Genomic DNA, 20,442 nt, shown 5'->3' with positions numbered 1-20,442 from the left:
TTTATTTTAATTAAGATCTTTAAATATTATTATATTTTTATTTAATAAAAAATATAAATCAAAATTTATATTACAGATTAGTTATTATGATATATATTGCATAATGTTAATATAATAAAATGAGATTACATACGCTCTAAATTCTCCCACCTTCATCACCCAAAATTTCTTTTTTTTTTTATTTAATCATGGAGATATATCATTTTTTGATACTCTTTAAAGTGTTATGTCGTTCACATTTGAAATATTGTTGAAACTTACCGACATGTCATTTTCAAGATTTGAAAACTGCGGTTAGATGTTTCACCGCTTGAAACGACAGTTAACTAAAAAAATAAATATACAAGTTGAAGCAAAAATAGTTTAACCACTTAATAATAATTATTATTATCTTTCTTATTATAATGATTGATTGGAGAACCATTCACTATTATCTCTTTCTGAATCATGGGCTACCCACTTCCATTAAACTTCTCAAAAACATGTGGAGTAATGAGTACTCAAGAATTGGTCCATTTGCGGTTCTTTTTTTTTAATTCTCTTTAGAATCAAACTACCAAAGAAAATATTTTCTACCATTTGGATATCGGTTGCTCTCCTAGTCATCAAACAATCTTATTTTATTAATTAGTCCCTTCTCAAATTGAATTATTATTTCTTTACTTGTGCTTTCTTTGATCTTAAACCCTTGTGTTAGTGTACTTCTTAGATATCCATAAGAAAATACATATAAGTTTACTCTTCATCCCACCCATTATATAATATGTAGGGCTGATCCTAATATGTTTTAGGCCCTAATAAAATTATATTTAGAGGTACATTCTTTTTTAATTAAAATGTTACAAAGTAAGAGTCTGAGATTTGAGCTAAGAGGATCTTGGGTTTGGGTATGGTCCCCTTAACTCAGTTAATTGTTTAAAATGATGCTGAACTAAATGCATGAATCCAACGATCTCTTTTTGTTAAAAAAAAATATGTTAAACTTTTATGAATTTTATTATTATGAATCCAACAAGTGATATTGTGCTGTGACATTTACCTAATATCAGTCAAAACTTCCAAAGATACTAAGAGCACTCCCATCCAGTGTTCTACCTCATCCTTTAAAATACCTCCCCAAAACACACATTTTTCTATTTTACCTCTAAGTTTTATATTTTACCATACATCAGATTCTCTATTTTTTTCTCTATATCATTTAAATATTATATTTTCAAACATTTTTTATTCATTTAAAATATTTTTTATAACTATCAATAATATCCTAATATATTTTAATATTATAATATTGGGTTAAAAGATGAATAGTGTACATTAAATATAGTTTTGTACTGTAGCTATATCTAAAAATATTTGTAAAATACATCATCCAATGTATCCCTATTTTTGTTAGTTTTAGCTATTTTTTACATATTTTGGTAATATAACTCACCCAATGTGAGTGCTCTAAGAGCACTAAATTTGTTAATTTTCTAAAATATAAAGAATAATGCTAACAATGAGCTTTTAATGGGTGAATTAAATTTGAGTTATCTTATATATTTTTTACATAAAATGAATATTTTTTTAAGAAGTTGACTTGAGTTTCCAATTATTTGTGGACACAACTTTTAAGACATTTCTTTTTCTTATAACTCGAATATATAGTAAAGAATAGATAAAGATCATCAAGAATAAAGTTCACGGCCACTGATAAGGGTTTACTTTGACTTAAACATACCAAAATTAGACCATAACTTACTCTTATCACTTTATGGTATTTATCACAATTTTACTCTTAATACTCGTGTTACTGATCTCAAAAATCAAGATTTAAAAAAAAAAAAGTATTTTTAATAATACTAATTTGTCCGGACAAAAAAAATAATACTAATTTGTCTTGACAAAAAAAATAATACTAATTTGTTAAAAAAAATAACCAGAATGCAATTTGATTCATTGACCAATCAAAGCCCGCACAAAATAAAATGTAATCAAAAAGCTTGGAATCCTCAAGTATTGTCATGCCACATTATTTAATTCATTGTGCATTTTTAGCTATTGATATATGGATTCGGTTGAAATACTCCTAAATGCTATTTTGAATTATGTGTTTTACAAAAATTATAGATTGGATATTGTATTTTGTTAAATGATAATTTAAATTTTGTATTTTGCAAAATAAAAATTTTTAATATCCTAGACTAGAATTTGGTCAAATTTTTTTTAAATATGACTAAAATGCCCATAGTTTTATAAATGAGTTAATTTAATAAATAAAAATAATAATATAAAATTATAAAAAAAATCATATTTTGAAGGGTTTATACATTTTTGGACCCTGTGTTTTTTCCCATTACCTATTTGGACCATGTGTTTTGACAAATTACTTTTTGGACCCTATGTTTTGTAAAATGGTTAAAATAGAACCCTAAACCCGATTTTGATCCATGTTTTCTCAACTAAAATCACAAATAATTTACCAAACTAACAATTCAGAACAAAAATAAAATCATTCTGCTTAAAAAATGGATTGTTATATTCAATTTTTTCTTTATCAAAATTGAGTCTAGGGTTCTATTTTAACCATTTTACAAAACATAGGGTTCAAAAAATAATTTGTCAAAACACAGGGTGCAAACAGGTAATAAGGCAAAACACAGGATCAAAACAGGTAATGAGACAAAACGCAGGTACAAAAAAAGTATAAACCCTATTTTGAATAATGAAAATTTTAAAATATTAAAGAACTATAATGTTACTTTCTCACTCTCTCCTCCCTCTTTATTTTCTTCCCAAGCTTCGGTCTCCATACCCAACCGACTCTAGACGTTTTCTTCCCAAGCTTCGGTCTCCTTACCCAGCCGGCCCTAGGCGCAGAAGCTTTATTCTTGAAGGACGTCAGTTCGTGGGGCTTCATTGTTTATTAGAAAAGAGAGAAGAAGAAAATAATCTTATTTCTTGGTCAGAGAAGTACACCAGAAATTGTTTATATATACAAAAGGAACCGAAAAAGAAGGAAAAAGAAGTTAACCCCTAACTAATGTGGTCAACAAGTCAACAACCTAACAGAAATAAAAACAGATTATTTTAATAGGCCCCCTCAAAATGGAGTGTACAGATTTTTAACACCCATTTTGGTAATAAGGGATGTGAAAACAGAAGGAAATAAGGCCTTAGTGAATACATCTGCTAGATTGTCTTTGCTTGTGACATGATTCATTTTGATGATGCCTTGGGTAACCTTTTCCCGAACAATGTGACAATCAATGTCAACATGCTTGGTTCTTTCGTGGAAAACGGGGTTCTCTGAAATGTGTATTGCTGCATTGTTATCACAGAAGAGAATGACAGGTTTGTTGTGTTGTATGCCGAAGTCCTTGAGGAGTGCGAGTTACCAAGTAATCTCACAAGTGGTATTGGCCATTGCACGGTATTCAGCTTCGGCAGATGAACGAGAGACGGTGCTCTGTTTCTTGGATTTCCATGAAACTAATGAATTTCCAAGAAATACACAGTAACCAGAGATGGACCTTCTAGTGTCAATGCAGCTACCCCAATCAGCATCAGCAAAAGCTTTGAGTTGAAGGGATTGACTGAGGGTTTGTTGGTGTAGAGAGTTGAAAAATAATCCTTGGCCTGGAGTTGCTTTGAGGTATTGAAGAACCTTTTGAGCAGCATGTAGGTGAGGAAGCCTTGGTGCAGAAAGGAATTGACTCAATCTCTTGACAGCAAAGCATATATCAAGTCTAGTAATATTAAGATATAAAAGTTTGCCAATGAGACTTCTATAAGAAGTGGCATCAGGTAATAGTTCACCAATATCGTTGCTTAATTTAAGGTTTGGTTCTATGGGGGTGGAGGAAGCCTTGGAACCTAAATAACCTGTATCAGACAATATTTGTAAAGTGAAAGGACGTTGGGAAACAGAAATTCCATTTTTATTTCTACCAATTTCTAAACCAAGGAAAAAGCGAAGAGGACCTAAGTCCTTGAGTTTAAACTTGCTGTCCAAAAAAGTTTTGAAAGAAACAAGAGCTGAGTCATTATTAGTGGCAATGAGAATGGCATCTACATATATTAATAAGGCAAGGAAAACACCTGATTTGTTTTTGATGAAGAGAGAGTGATCGGATGGAGACTGAGTGAAACCATGTTGTAAGAGGGTGGTGCTAAGCTTGGAGTACCATTGTCTTGAAGCTTGTTTAAGGCCATACAAGCTTTTGTTGAGCTTGCATACCGGATTTGGAGGAAGTTTCCCATTGTGAACATAACCTTGGGGAAGTTTCATGTAAATAAGTTCGTCAAGGTCGCCATGGAGAAAAGCATTGTCGATATCCATGTGGTGTAGACTCCAATTATGTATAGCTGCTAGAGCGAGGATGATTTTGAAAGTGTTGAATTTCGCAACAGGAGCATAAGTGTCAATGTAGTCAATTCCTTGTTTTTGAGTACACCCCTTGGCTACTAAGCGAGCTTTGTATCGGTCTATTTTACCAGTGGGAGTGTATTTGACTTTGAATATCCATTTGCTGGCAACTGTGTTGGAACCAGGAGGAAGGGATACAACTTCCCAAGTGTTGTTGCGTTGTAAGGCTTGTAGTTCCAGCTGCATAGCCGATTGCCATTCTGGTGATATGGATGCTGTTTTGTAGGAAGTTGGTTCAGTAATGGTGTTTGCAGCAAGTATGGCAGCTCTGAAATGAGAAGAGAACTTGTTATAAGATAAATAATTTGTAATGGAATGAGCTGTAGAAGAAGTAATATTGTTGCAAACATAATCAGCTAAGTGAGGAGGGCGAGAGGTGTGTCTGCCAGCCCGAGTTGTGTTATCTTCCTTGTGTAAATTGGGAGCGGTAGGAATGGAAACTTCATCATTAGTAGACTTGCAATATGGTAAGGTAGCTGGAGGAAACATGGAATCAATCAAGTTAGATTGGTTAGTACTATGAAAAGGAAACATGTTTTCGTGGAATTGAACATCACGAGAATGAAAAATTTGGTTTGTCTGAAGGTCAAGTAAAGTATAGGCTTTCATGCCTTCAGGATAACCAATGAATACGCATTGTTTTGAGCGTGGAGAAAATTTGTGCTGATGACCAACTAAGGTGGAGGCATAAGCGAGACACCCAAAGGTTCGTAGATGGTCATAAGCAGGACCTTTTTTATGTAAGAGTTGAAAAGAAGTTTGATATTTCAGCAACTTAGATGGAGTTCTGTTAATGAGATAAACAGATGTTTGCACTATATAACTCCAATAAGACAATGGTAAAGAAGATTGAAAAGAAAGAGCACGAGCAACATTTAGTATGTGTTGGTGTTTTCTCTCAACTATTGAGTTTTGTTGAGGAGTGTCAACACAAGAGTGTTGTTGTAGTGTGCCTGTTGTTGCATAAAAAGAAGATAAATTTAATTCTTTAGCATTATCAGATCTGACCATTTTGATGTTGGAAGCAAATTGAGTGTTAATAAAAGTGAAAAAATTAGGAATAATAGTGCTAACATCTGACTTAGCCTTTAGTAAATAAACCCATGTGTATCGAGTACAATCATCAACAATGGTGAGAAAGTATTAATATCCTTCTATACTAATAATATGAAAAGGACCCCATATATCTAAATGAATGAGATCAAAAGGAAGTGCTGAAAGTGTATTATTAGAAACAAAAGGTAATTTCCTTTGCTTAGAAAAATGACATATACTACAATGTTTGTCATAAGACTTTTGTACAGAAAAATCAAAGGACTTATTTAAGCTTTTGGTGATGGCCATCGAAGGGTGTCCTAACCGAGTGTGCCATTGAGTTACATCAAAAATATTATTGCACAAGATAGGTTGACTAAAATCAAAAGCAAGAGAGCTATCTTGTTGAAGAGTATAGAGATTGCCAGACTTTTCAGCTGTCCCAATCCTCAAAGTCTCCTGCTGAATAATGCAATTATCAGAGTTGAAATTTAATGTGAATGGGGCATTTTTGGTGAAAGCAGAGACAGAAAATAGATTAAAGTGAAATGGAGGGATGTAAAGAACATTATGTAAAATGATATGAGGATTTATTCGGACAGTACCAATGGCAGTGACAGGGATATGGACACCATTAGGCAAACAAACATGATTTGGAAAAGGAATGGAATCAAATGAATAAAAGCAAGATTTATTATAGCATATATGGTGGGTAGCACCACTGTCAATTATCCACTGAAAAGAAGAGAAATTACCAGCAAAGTTAGAAACAGGGGCTGGAGTAGAGTCTGAAGTGGTAGCACCTTTGTTCAGATGTTGAGTGAACAAGTTGATTAATTGTTGACATTGAGTTGTCAAAAGAGAGGGATCTGAGTCTATGGTTGTGGTGGAAGCAATGTTGGCAGCAGCTTTGAGCTTTTCCTGAGGCTTTCGAGGAGCACCATATCCAGGAGGGAAGCCATGTAAGAAGTAGCACTTATCAATTAAATGGCCTGGTCTGTTGCAATGGGTGCAAAAGGGGCGGGGCTTCTTGGAACGAGGAGGGTGATATTGAGTGGAAGGTGCCGTTGCAGCAGCAATGGTGGGAGAGGAATGAACAATGGTAGAGCCAAGTGTCCGCTGGCTTTCTTCTTGAATGACCATAGAAAACACCTTGGAGATGTTCGGGATAGGGTCAAGTAGAAGAATCTGAGCACGAACTGGATGGTAGGACTCATTTAACCCTGTCAAGAACTGTAAAACATGACCAAGATTATAAAAATCATTGAGTTTTTCCATTGCTCCACAAGTGCATATGGCAGTAGGATGAAACTCAGCAAATTCATCCCAAAGAACTTTGAGTCTAGTGAAGTATGTTTGAACATCTTGGTTGCCTTGCTTGAGAGCAATAGCCGATTCTCTGAGTTGGAAAACTCTAGGCCCATTGCATCTATTGAAACGATCAGACAAGTCTTTCCACATAGCAGCGGCAGTGGTACGAAACATGATGCTTTCGGCTATATTGGGAGAAACAGAGTGTAAAATCCAAGAAATCACCATGTTGTTACATCTGAGCCAATGTGATAGATAAGGGTCAGTGGGAAGGGGGTCGGGGAAGGGATCCATCGACAAAGGCAGTCTTGTTTTTGGCTGCTAGGGAAACAGAAATGCCTCTTTTCCATGATTGATAATCGGAACCAGTGAGAAGAGAAGTTGTGAGTATGAGGTTAGGATGATCTGCCGAGCTCAAGAAGTAGGGAGTGTCTTCAACTTGGAGACGAGGCCGTATGTTGATGTGCTCAGGAACAGGAGGAGCTCTGTCGTGAGGAGTTTCAGTGGCCATTGATTCTTGATGCACATGAGGGAGAGTGCTGGTGGTGGTGTCGCCATGAACGTGGTCGTTTTCTGGGCGAGTTGCAGCGGCTGGGAGATCGCCGGAGGGGGTTTCGCCATGGGTGAGGGAGCTTCTTGTGCGTGGTCTAGCCATGGAAAGAGAGAAGAGGCGGCAGAGCAAAGAAGAAGAGGGAAGAAGATTAGGTTTGGGTATGATACTCTGATACCATATTAGAAAAGAGAGAAGAAGAAAATGATCTTATTTCTTGGTCAGAGAAGTACACCAGAAATTGTTTATATATACAAAACGAACCGAAAAAGAAGGAAAAAGAAGTTAACCCCTAACTAATGTGGTCAACAAGTCAACAACCTAACAGAAATAAAAACAGATTATTTTAATATTGTTGGAGGAGACAAGGTCATGGGTTCATATATGTGACGAAGCAAAGAGAAGGAAAGATTTGGGGACTTGTTTTTCTCGCGCGGAGACGGTGAAATCTCAGTGGTGGGAGGCGACGAAGAAGAGCATCGGAACGACACACCCACGATAGAGTAGAGAGAAGGTGGATGTGCTCGTTGTGGGACTAGGCTTCGAACAGGCTGGGTCGCCATGGGACTAGGCTTCGAATAGGCTAGGTCGCCATGACTTTGGGTTGGATCGTTGGGTTGCCGTGAATCAAGCTGGGTCGCTGGGTTGTCGTGAGTTAAGGCTAGGTCGTTGGGTTGTTGTGTGTGGGTCGAAGATGGAGGTGCTCACCATGGGACCAGGCTTCGAAAAGGCTGGGTTGTTGTGAGTGGGTCTGAGTTTTGAATTTGTTCAATATAAATTTACTGTGTATTTTGGTGAAAATTTGGTTAGATTTGTTTGTGTTGAATTGTGATGTTATTTTAAATAATTTTTTTTTATAAATATGAGTTGATTTTGGTTGTGATAAGTTTGTTTGTGTTGGGTTTATTAGAAAAGAACAAAAGTTTTAGGGGAAAATGTGAAGAATTTGTGTTGTTAATGAAATCTGGATTTGATAAGTGACGAAGAACACGAAGAAAAAAATAGAAGTTTTAGTGTAATCAGATTTTATTTTGTGTTTTATTTTATTAAGTATAAATTTAAGTTTTAATTTTGATTTTATTTTTATGCTTTAATATTGTTTAATTATTTTATTATTTAAATATATTTTTTATTTGTTTGTTTCATTCTTTTAATGAATTAATATCTAGGGGCATTTTAGTTATATTTAAAAAAATTTGACAAAATTTTAGTCCAGGTATTAAAATATTTCATTTTGCAAAATACATAATTGTTCAAAATGTTATTTATCTTTAAAATATATATATATATAAATGTTAAAATATACATATAAATAAATGTTAGCCAAGTGATTAACCTACACAATTATTGCTTATGGAGAAGGAGCTAGAAAATTTGGTGAGGGGACCATTTTATAAATTATTGTTTTAAAGAGGGCTCAAATAAAAAAAAATGTAATTTTAAAGATATTTGATAAAAAATTTAATAACACAATTTTAATAAAAACTTAAAATAACTAAAATTTGAGGGGATCATGATGGACCCGTGCATAATCATACAACTACTACCTCCCTAAAGTGTAGAAAGAAAGTTTCAAGAAAATGGCCAAATTTGACTAAGTATAATTCATTCAAAAATTTATGAATTTACTTTCACTGTTTAAAAAAAATTATACAAAGTTACTCATAAAAATCATTACTTGAACATAAACAGAAGAAATTATTAACAATTTACCAGAATTTGACAATTTCAACCCGAGCTTTTGTCTGAAATTAATTAACTACAAAAAAAAAATCTGAAAAGGTAACTTGTACCATGTAGCAATCTAACCTTATTACACTAGGGAAATTTCATATTATATGCCTAATAACTTTGTAAATTTTTTTAATATGCCACCATAACTTACTATCCCAAATATATGACAATTTCAATTTTTTAGACAAAAATACCCCTAACATCGCAATTGCATCGAAAAAGCATCGTTTTAGATAATAATCAAGTTTTCATGATTGCATCGAAATAGCATCGATGTAGCATCGATTTGGCATCGAAACACCATCGACATCGATGTACCATCGATTTTGTATCGAAATTGCATCGAAAAAGCATCGTTTGAGATAATAATCAAGTTTTCATTATTGCATCGAAATAACATCGATGTAGAATCGATTTGGCATCGATGTAGCATTGATTTGGCATCGAAACACCATCGGCATCGATGTACCATCGATTTTGCATCGAAATTGCATCGAAAAAGCATCGTTTGGGATAATAATCAAGTTTTCATGATTGCATCGAAATAGCATCGATATATCATCGATTTGGCATCTAAACACCATCGGCATCGATGTACCATCGATTTTGCATCGAAATACTATCGAAAAAACATCGTTTGGGATAATAATCAAGTTTTCATGATTGCATCGAAATAGCATCGATTTGGCATCGAAACACCATCGGCATCGATGTACCATCGATTTTGCATCGAAATACCATCGATGATGTTTCGATGCAAAATTGATGGTATTTCGATGCAAAATCGATGGTACATCGATGCCGATGGTGTTTCGATGCCAAATCGATGCTACATCGATTCTATTTCGATGCAATCATGAAAACTTGATTATTATCCCAAACGATGCTTTTTCGATGCAAAATCGATGGTACATCGATGCCGATGGTGTTTCGATGCCAAATCGATGCTATTTCGATGCAATCATGAAAACTTAATTATTATTCCAAACGATATTTTTTCGATGCAATTTCGATACAAAATCGATGGTACATCGATGCCAAATTGATGCTATTTCGATGCAATCATGAAAACTTGATTATTATCCCAAACGATGCTTTTTCGATTCCATTTTGAGGCAAAATCGATGGTACATCGATGCCGATGGTATTTCGATGCTACATCGATGCTATTTCGATGCAATCATGAAAACTTGATTATTATCCCAAACGATGCTTTTCCGATGCAATTGCGATGCAATTTCGATGTTAGGGGTATTTTTGTCTAAACAATTGAAATTGTCATATATTTGGGATAGTAAGTTATGGTGGCATGTTAAAAAAATTTACAAAGTTATTATGCATATAATATAAAATTTCCCTTACACTATTACTTGTTTGTATAGAGAAAGAAACTATTAGCTATATTACACTATATTATTGCAAGAGAATTTAAAATAAATAAAGGGCAGGGAAATTTTTTAAATAAATTAATAAAAACATAAGCATGCCCAAATTTTCTCATTAAGGAAGGGAAAAAAATCCATGAGTTGGACAACGTTCAAGTATTTACAACCACAGAAACCAAGATTTTTTTTTCTTGAATTTTTTTTACTGGCAATCTAAAAAAGAAAAAAAAGAAAAGAAAAAGTAAATGAAGAAATTTGGAAGGTGATCAATAAGAACACTCGAGCCTTTGGACCCGGTCCTTGATGATACCGTTGTACAGAACGAGGTGATTGGAAGGCGTAGTTTGAATCCCGGGAATCTCATTCCTGCAATTCATCTCCATTCTGCTCCTCTTCTTCTGCCGATTCCTGAACTCCTCCCCATTCCCTCTCGGCTCCTTCACATTTTCAGCAAATTTCACTATCTTTTTCTTTCTTTCCTTCTTCTTATCATCACCTGTGAATCAAAACCAAAAATCAGATTTAAATAAGATTTATTAAAAAAAAAAAAAAATCGGAGTATGTATATGTACCTGAGATCAAACAAGAACGTAGGATTTTCTCCGAAGGTTGTTCGGAATCACGATTCCCGGAAGGTTGGGTCGGTGAGAAAGACTTTTGCCTAGAGAAAGTCAGAAAAAGAACCGTGCTTGAAACAACCATGGCAGTTGCTAGAACCAAACCTTGTGAGCACAACATGTGCAATATTGTTTTGTTTCTACAATATAGCTAGTGCTATATCTATGTGACTTTATATATAGAATAGTATTCCTAGACTCTAGACTTATAGGAAAGATGATCTCAAAAAAAAAAAAAAAACTTGAAGAAAGATAATACAGAAAGTTTTACAAATGGAAAATCATTTAAATAATACGCGTGAGAGAATCTTGATTTCTCTTTTTTACGTTTTTTTGAATGAAAAAGAAGGAAAAAAAATTGAGAAGAGGTGGGTTTTGGTGTTTGAGTTTGGTTTGGTTTCTTTCAATGTAAAGTAAAAAGAAAGTGACTATGAGGCTGTTTTTGAGTGAGCAGTGAGAAATGAATGAGATCATCAACTCAGCTACTCATCTCACGGGTCAACTACTGCTATGTGTGTGTGATCGTTGGACTTTACAGGAGTGGAATGGTCAATTCTATTATGGGTTTGGAAAAGCTGTGGGAATCGGTGCGGAAGTACACTTCTCAAACCCAATCATATTTGGACACGTCAAGCACACATTTTGGCCTTTCCCTCTACTATCAATATTCATTTTCATATCCGAAGCTTAAACACCTTTAAAAAAAAAAACTAAATATAGCTTAAATGTTTTCTTTTTTGGGGAGAATATGATTGGTTAAATCATTACATGGAAGAAGAAGGTTCCACACGCGAATTAAAAAAAAAAAAATTGTAAGATATCAATCACAAAAGATGAACTGTGGGTGCTCCACCTGTGGAGTTTACAACCTCAACTTGGACAAGGTATGCCGTGTCTGAAACACATGAAATGAACCCAATCTGATTTGACTCTCGTGATACGTGTCCTGGTGTGTCATGCCACGTGTTATCAAGAATCTGATAAATTGATAATTATGATTTTTTTTTTGTTAATTTGAGCCAATTTTGTACAAGATTTTCTTTACATTAGAAACCATATTTAATATCAATTGGATAACCACGGTCTTTGCTCTTTCGTTTTCTTTATCACAAAAAAAAAAAAACTTATGTTTCTACAAATTTATTTTTTCCATATCCAAATTTGCTTTTGTTAAATTTTATAAAATAATTTATGAAAAATATTGAGGAATTTACATTTGTTGACGCGGTTCTTCGCCAACACGTAATTAAGGGAATAAGAGAAATGGATTAGTGCTAATAATGAACCGAAACAGATATATGATCTTAGGAAATGGAATGGTGACTCAAGACACGGTTTTTAAGTGGTTCAAAGGTTAAAATCCTTCTACTCCACTAGTCAATATTATTGCTCTATTCTGGGTATATCATTACAGGATATTTCTTACAAGAGATAATCCAACCCCTATCAACTCCCAGGGTCTCCATATTTATAGGAGAAGGCACCTGGGAGTTGGTAAGAAGGTCATCTCATGACCTTCTTACCTATCATATCAACTCTGTGACATTCATGATTAATTCATAAACCTGACACATAAGTGTGGTCAAATCAATAGGTAAGGAGATAATGGGCCGCACGGCCCAACCCAGTCGTGGGTGTCTAAATACGCACGTTCCTGCTGCGTGTCCGAGAAGTCAGGGGCATATCAGACACGTGCACTCTGATATATGCACGTTTACCTTGCATGTGTTGACTCTACAAAAGGGTCATAGCTCCATATCCAGCTCGTACTATGAGCTGGATACTTAACTCGACCTTCGGCCTCCTGAGTCCGGACTCAGGTCTTTGGCAATCTTGGCGAACCCTTGAGTTACCTCGAGCTAAGGAGGTACGACCTTATGACGGAAGCTCTGGTCTTGGGGATGTCCACGAGATAATCATGATTAGGTCGCAGCTCAGCCCGCTAATCAGCCCGTGGGAAAATCAGGGCATACATCTGCCCCACAAGCCCCTGCTTGTGGTATACCACGTCGTATAAGATCACAGTAGGGGCTTTTGGGCTTCCCCATGAACTCTTCACATTCCACCTCTTACGCAGGCGCCTGATACGTGGAACATCGTGGTTGGTGACAGTACGTCTTACGAGAACCGCATTTAATGGCCTAGCCTATGCCCAGCCGTCGTTCCGTATTTCGAGTGGAGGGCCTCGGATCCCTCATCAGGGCCATCCAACGGCCCTCTACACGTGACTCTTCACGTATATAAAAAGGGGTGGCCACCCTACGCATGGACCACCCTTTCATTTGAAATTTCTCAGAACTTCTCTCCTCATCTCAGAATATAAACCCTCTTCTCTTCAGCGCTCAAGAAGCTCAGACGTAAGGATTTCTTCAAAGCTTTGGAAGCCAATACTCCGACGAAGCTTTCACCTAGGCGATACCTTCATCCACCTTCCAGCCAAACACTGTAAGTCTCCTGACCATGTGTGTTTTGAAAATATATTTCACTGTAGCCGCATGCAAGGGTTTTACTGGGTTTTGTGGATACGGAAGGTGAAAGCCTTTTTTAGGTCAGGGTTTTTTTGCTGTAGGAAATCACTTAAGAGTATGGTTTATAGGATGCATTTTCTGGGGAAAATTTCTGGGTAGGAGTTTTGGAATTTTGGGTGCAAAACCAAGTAGCTTAGGGGACACGCTTCACAGGTGGTTTTGCAATTTTTGCCTACTGAAACTTTCCCCCCAAGGCAAATTCTATCCTGACCCTCCTGACACACGAATTCCGAGTAATCGGGGATCTGCTGGGAGCACAGGCGCGTGTTCATTGAACCGCGTGGTCCCACTCTCCACGGGCTGGGCTTACCTCAGCTCATGCAAATAACATTTGATTTTTCCTCAAGCTTGGGTCGCCTTTTTTGAAATATTTTCTTTTGTTCGTTAGGCGACTAGATGGCACCGAAAAGGAACGCTCCCAAGAAGACCGTCAGCAGCTCGGCCCCACAGCAGGACAAAGGAAAGGCGGTGATGCCGGACTCCCCAATCCCCAACTTTGGGCCGGCGGTGGAGCAGGAGGTTGAGGTCGCCCCCGATGCCTTCTTTGAGGCGGAAAGGATCGTCTCAAAGGTCACCGACCAGGCGAAGATCAACAAAATCTTTCTTTCCCACAACATCGCCCTAGGGAGAACATCCGTGGTGGCCCGACCTCCCGCAGAAGGCGAGCGGAGCTGCGCGCCGCTCGACGAGGTATTCGCGGCCTGGAGCGGCGAGCATTTCAAGGCAGGGGCATTCCTCCCGCTGGACCAATATTTCGCGGACTTCCTCAATTATGTGAGGTTGGCGCCATTTCAGCTCCCCCCCCAACTCTTATCGGTTGCTGGCGGGGTTGAAATATCTATTTTTGAAGCATGAGTGGGAGGTCCCCACTCCAGCGGACATTTTATATTTTTTCTGCCTCAAGGCCAGCTCGGATCAGCGGGGGCGAGGCGACGAGTTTTACTACTTAGCCCGATTCCCCAATATGGCCGCGGTCATCGAGCTGCGCAGCCACCCCAATGACTTCAAGGATCAATTCTTCATGTCGACGGGGTTCAGGAATTGCGAGCTCCACTACTTCAATCGTCATCGTAAGTGTTTTTCATCCTTAGCTCGTAAATTAAGTGTCGTTTTAGCTCCTCCCGCACCCATTTCTGACTTAGACTAATTCTGCAGCCATCTTCGCGAGGAAAGAGAAATCTGTGACCCTCGGGGCCCAATACGAGACGCTGGCGGGCTTGCCCCCCGACAAGAAAGATTACCGCGTGCTCGTAACAGACGAGACGATGATAGCCTGCAAGCTGATTTTCCCAAATCAAACTTTAAACCTCAGGAGGCCCCGAGGGCTTCCCCCAGCTCGCGACACCAGACCCATCATCGTGGAGGAGGTCGTGGGAGACGAAGACGAGGGCGACGAAGTTCCCCTCGTGAGGAATAGGAAGCGGGCCTTGGAGGTCGCCCAGAGGACGGGCGAGGAGAGGATCCAATCCGGAGCAGCCGCGGGTCCTTCTGGCCAAGGTAACTCTTACATGTTTAGGAGTCTAGATAGGGCCACAGCAGACCCTCGGCTGGCTAGGTTCAATCCTAGGCAGCTCGTCCATCGTCACCAAAATGATCCGGACCTGAATACCACCCTGCTCCATTGTGTCGACCGGCTTGTGCTGGATTACCAAGATAGCCGGCCTAGGGGTACCGTAGTAGTAGATAACACCCTAGCCTTTAGGTCGATCTTATTCGAGGAGTATGGGACCAACCTTTGTACATGGCCATCACTCTGGAGGGGTGTCGTAGCTCTGGGGCCTAGGCAATGCGTAGAGGAATCTAGCTCTGAGTCAGACTCGGACCCAGAACTTGCGCCAGCTCGGGAAATAATCGACTTAGATTCTTCTTCTAGCTCGGGGGGTAGGATTCCCTTAGTATTCATATACTTTTTATCTTTACCCCTTTGTTTTTGTATCTGTATGGTTGCTAACTCGTACTAACCATGTTTTTGTTTTGACAGGAGAGAAGTCTCAGCCCGAGGAGAGCCTGTGAGGTGCTTTCGCCGGGGCCTCAGGGCCAAAGATGAAGAAGCTCCGGACACTTAAAAAAGCTGCCGGAACACCCACCAAATCTCCTGCAAAGGAGAAGGAGTAGCCCCCCGCCGCCCAGGTCGCGGGAACTAATCCTCCTATTGCTGGGGGGAGCAACATGCCTCCACCCCTTCCGCGGGCTCCGGCCGCCACCCGGGACGCAGGAACAGAGCTTGGGACTTCGGCGATCGTACCCTCCGAGGTACGCATCCCAGTCAATCCCCAGGATCTGGAGATGATCCCAGAGGCCTTCCGGGGAACGGTGTATGAGTCGGCGAACTATGCCATCAGCCACATCTACAAGTTCAATGAGAAGGAGCTTCGGGCCATCGAGACAATGAGCCCGGTGGGCGTGCTGGAGTCTTCACTGGGCATGACCCTAACGGTAAGCTGACTTTACCCTTTCATGGATTTTTACTACTGCACTTTGCCCCTTTTTTTTTCTAAGGCAATTGTCTTTTCACCTTCGCAGAGCGCCGTTGCCCTTCACCGGACCATCGCCAGGACCAAAACTCAGCTCGAGGACATGAGGAGCGAGCACCAGACTCCCTTGCAGGCGGCTAAGGATGCCTTGGCGGCCTCACAGGTTGAGTTGGAAAAAACCCGCTCGAAGGTCCAAGAGCTCGAGACCTCCCTCGCCACCTCGCGGACAGACCTAGATGCCGCGAAGGCTGAGGCTCAGGCCACCCAGGCCGCCCTAAAGGCCGAGCAGACCACTTCGGAAAAGTCCCTGGAAGACCTTTTCTACCATTGATGGGCCTACAATCCGGATGCTGACTACTCCTTCATGTCAGCGAGCCTCTGGGAGCGCCTGCTGGTGAAGTTCCAAGCTCGCCTTGATAAAGAGGCGCCCTTGGAGACCGGGGATGGTTTTGGCCCAGCTGAGCAAGGCGAGACGGCGACCTCCAAGGGGCCACCTGGCGGAGCTTAGGGCGTTTCTTTTCTTGTGCCCTTCAATATTTTTAAATACTTTTCATGTAACCTTTGCATGAGGTGCTTTCACCTCGAGACAATTTGATTTAACGCTTTCAATTGCTCCTCTTTTTTTTTTTTTTTACGCGCTTTGGTTACAATTTCTTGAAAAACTTAGTTCGTGCTAACTTTTAACCATATCTCGAGCTCTTTAGGAAGAACAACGATCGATAGATTTAAATCAACTCCTAAGTTTTATGACCCGGTTAGGACCAGGAACTTAATTTGAAAACTTAGTTCGTGTTAACTTTTATCCATATCTCGAGCTCTTTAAGAAGAACAACGATCAATAAATTTAAATCAACTTCTAAGTTTTATGACCCGGTTAGGACCAGGAACTTAATTTGAAAACTTAGTTCGTGTTAACTTTTATCCATATCTCGAGCTCTTTAAGAAGAACAACGATCAATAGATTTAAATCAACTTCTAAGTTTTATGACCCGGTTATGACCAGGAACTTAATTTGAAAACTTAGTTCGTGTTAACTTTTATCCATATCTCGAGCTCTTTAAGAAGAACAACGATCAATAGATTTAAATTAACTTCTAAGTTTTATGACCCGGTTATGACCAGGAACTTAATTTGAAAACTTAGTTCGTGTTAACTTTTATCCATATCTCGAGCTCTTTAAGAAGAACAACGATCAATAGATTTAAATCAACTTCTAAGTTTTATGACCAGGTTATGACCAGGAACTTAATTTGAAAACTTAGTTCGTGTTAACTTTTATCCATATCTCGAGCTCTTTAAGAAGAACAACAATCAATAGATTTAAATCAACTTCTAAGTTTTATGACCCGGTTATATCCAGGATAGGACTTAGTTAGTGTTTAATCCTTATCAATATCTCATGTTTTTTAAGAAAAACAACGGTCAATCGATATGAATCAACTTCTAAGTCATTAAGGAGACCTGGTTATATCCAGGCACCATATGCCCCCCAAGTAACTGGGAAAGGGTCTTTCGTGGTTACTTTAGATTATACTTGCAAACATGTACAAAAAGCTAATTCTCATTCATACATAAAAAGTGGCCTTCCAAGCCTTACAAGTGAATCATTGATAATATTTCTCTAGGTGGATGGCGTTCCAAGTCCGCGGGACCGCCCCTCCATCAAGTCGAGCTAACTTATAAGTTCCCTCCTTGATGATTTCGATGACCTGGTATGGTCCTAAAACTCCATATTTGGGATCTTTCCCGACCAGGAAAACTCTCCTTAGGACCAAGTCGCCAACGCTAAAGGCGCGTTTTTTGACTTTGGAGTTGAAGTAGCGAGTGATTTTCTGCTGATAATGGGCGAGCTGGAGTTGCGAATCCTCTCGCCTTTCGTCAACTAGATCGAGGGAATGGCACATGAGCTCGTGGTTTCGATCTTGGTCGTAAGACTGGACTCTATGCGAAAGCACCTTAATTTCAACGGGGAGGACTGCCTCACTCCCAAAGGTTAGGGAAAAGGGAGTATGACCCGTAAAAGTCCGATGTGAGGTCCGGTATGCCCATAGGACCTTGGGGAGCTGTTCTGGCCAGACCCCCTTTGCTTCATCTAATCTCTTCTTGAGGCTCGCCTTTAGGGTCTTGTTGACAGCTTCGACCTGGCCATTCGCCTGAGGATAGGCCACGGAGGAGAAACTTTTCACAATACCGTGTCTTTCGCAAAACTCAATGAACAAGTCGCTGTCGAACTGAGTGCCGTTATCGGAAACAATCTTCTTGGGCAGGCTGAATCGACAGATAATGCTTTTAACCACGAAGTCAAGCACTTTCTTGGAAGTTATCATCGCCAAGGGTTCTGCCTCAGCCCACTTTGTAAAGTAATCGATGGCCATCACGGCATAGCGAACCCTGCCCTTTCCAGTGGGGAGGGCTCCAACCAAGTCTATCCCCCAAACGGCAAACGGCCATGGGGACGAGATCATCTTCAGTTCGACTGGAGGAGCTCGGGGAACTGCGGCGAATCGCTGGCACTTGTCGCACTTCTTCACATATGAGATCGAGTCTTTGGACAGAGTTGGCCAGTAATATCCTTGCCTTAGGACTTTTAAGGCCAAGCTTTGCCCCCCAGTGTGATCTCCGCAAAATCCTTCGTGCACTTCCTGCAGGATGGCCTTTGCCTCGCCTGGAAGAACACACCGGAGGAGAGGTAAGGAGTGCCCATGTCGGTACAACACCCCATCGACTATCGTATACCTAGGAGCTTGGTACAGGACTCACCGTGCATCGTTACGTCCCTCAGGCAACCTTCCTTCGGCGAGATATTCAAGGATGGGGGTCATCCAGGTCGGCCTGGCATCGATCATCTCGACATCCGTCCTGACATCTTCTACGCTTGGTTTCTCCAAGAATTCGACTGGTACTAGTCCCAAGGTCTTCGTTTCTCCAGAGGTGGCGAGCTTGGCAAGAGCGTCCGCGTTAGCGTTCTGCTCCCGAGGTATCTGTTCGATCGAGCCTCGCTCAAACGCGGACAGTTCAGATTTGACCTTCGCCAGGTAGGCGGCCATCTTGGGTCCTCGTGCTTAATACTCGCCCAGAACCTGGTTTACCATGAGCTGGGAGTCACTGAAGCACTGGACGGAGTTCGCCTTCAACTTCGCCTTCAACTCCTAGGCTATCCTCAGTCCCGCCAGTAAAACTTCGTATTCGGCCTCGTAGTTGGAGGCTTTGAATCCGAATCTCAATGCCGAATGGAATCTATGTCCCTCGGGGGATATCAAAATGATTCCAGCTCCGGAGCCATTCTTGTTGGATGAACCATCTACAAAGATCCTCCACAAAGCCAGGGGCGAGCTGACTTGGGGTAAGTTTTCTGCAGGATCCTCCTGGAATCCCGTGTACTCTGCCATGAAATAGGCCAGGGCCTGACCCTTTATAGCAGTTCACGGAGTGTACAGAATCTCGAACTGACTGAGTTCGATGGCCCACTTTAACAAACGTCCCGACGCTTCGGGTTTTTGCAAAACCTGCCTTAAAGGCTGATCGGTCATGACGTGTATCGAGTGGGACTGGAAGTATGGTTTGAGCTTTCGCAAGGCCGTGATAAGGCAGAACGCCAATTTCTCCATCAACGGGTATCGGGATTCAGCCCCGAGAAGTCTCTTGCTGATGTAGTAGACTGGCTTCTGAACTCGGTCCTCTTCTCGTACCAATACGGCACTAGCTACGTCCTCAGTAACAGCCAGGTAGAGAAAAATAGGCTTTCCTGCCTTGGGTTTGGATAGCACGGGCGGCTCAGCCAGATGTGCCTTTAGGTCAAGGAATGCGCTTTCGCATTCTACTGACCATTCAAACTTCTTGTTTCCTCGGAGCAGGTTATAGAAGGGCAAACACTTAACAGCCCTTGATTCATTTGGGGTTGGTTTTGTCTCCATGAAAAGTTCGGATGGTTTCTCCAATTTGGATTGTAGGTGGACGAAAATGGGCTATCATTTGGTTTCCCATAAGTATGAAGTGCATTGGCCTCCTCAGAAAAGGCTTCTTGGTAGGAAGGGCATGATTGGGCATTATGGCAAGGACTAGAACATATAGAACAAACATCTTTTCTAGGTTGAATTGGAGAGTTTATAGTTTGGCTTATGGTTAAAGCTTCTACTTTTCTCGCTAATTTATCTAAGGATGTTCTTAAGTCTAATTCTTCTTTTACTTCATACCTTCCTCCTCTTTTTGGTGAATTAGTTGACCTAGACCTAGGATCAAAATAATTCCATTGTTGTGAATTGACAGATAAATCTTCAAGGGCGTCCCACGCCTCTTGTCCTTGAAATTTTAAAAATTTTCCAGTATGCATAGATTGAATCATTTGACGATTAGAGGGAGTCAAACCATCATAAAAATATTTTACAAGTCTCCATTTTTCA

At 39.9% G+C, this 20,442-nt stretch overlaps 1 protein-coding gene across 1 annotated transcript; it reads right to left on the bottom strand.

Annotated features, from left to right (window-relative positions):
* Window positions 1-10,508: 10,508 nt before the first annotated feature.
* LOC133796382 (uncharacterized) lies at window positions 10,509-11,478 on the bottom strand. The gene is made up of 2 exons (XM_062233870.1): window positions 10,996-11,478; window positions 10,509-10,919 (listed from the first exon to the last, which is right to left on the bottom strand). The coding sequence occupies exons 1-2, from the start codon at window positions 11,159-11,161 to the stop codon at window positions 10,690-10,692; spliced, it is 396 nt and encodes a 131-aa protein (XP_062089854.1). The 5' UTR covers window positions 11,162-11,478; the 3' UTR covers window positions 10,509-10,689.
* Between the last annotated feature and the right edge of the window lie 8,964 nt (window positions 11,479-20,442).

Source organism: Humulus lupulus, chromosome 8 (genome assembly GCF_963169125.1).
Source record: "Humulus lupulus chromosome 8, drHumLupu1.1, whole genome shotgun sequence".
Lineage (NCBI taxonomy): Eukaryota > Viridiplantae > Streptophyta > Magnoliopsida > Rosales > Cannabaceae > Humulus > Humulus lupulus.
The sequence above is the reverse complement of the archived record's forward strand: the minus strand, read 5'-3'. Positions and strand labels throughout refer to the sequence as shown.

Excerpts from the sequence above, each read along its gene's own strand:
- LOC133796382 (XM_062233870.1), bottom strand. The coding sequence starts at position 11,161 with ATGTTGTGCTCACAAGGTTTGGTTCTAGCAACTGCCATGGTTGTTTCA. Across the intron at positions 10,920-10,995 it reads ACGTTCTTGTTTGATCTCAG|GTGATGATAAGAAGAAGGAA; the intron begins GTACATATACAT and ends TTTGATTCACAG.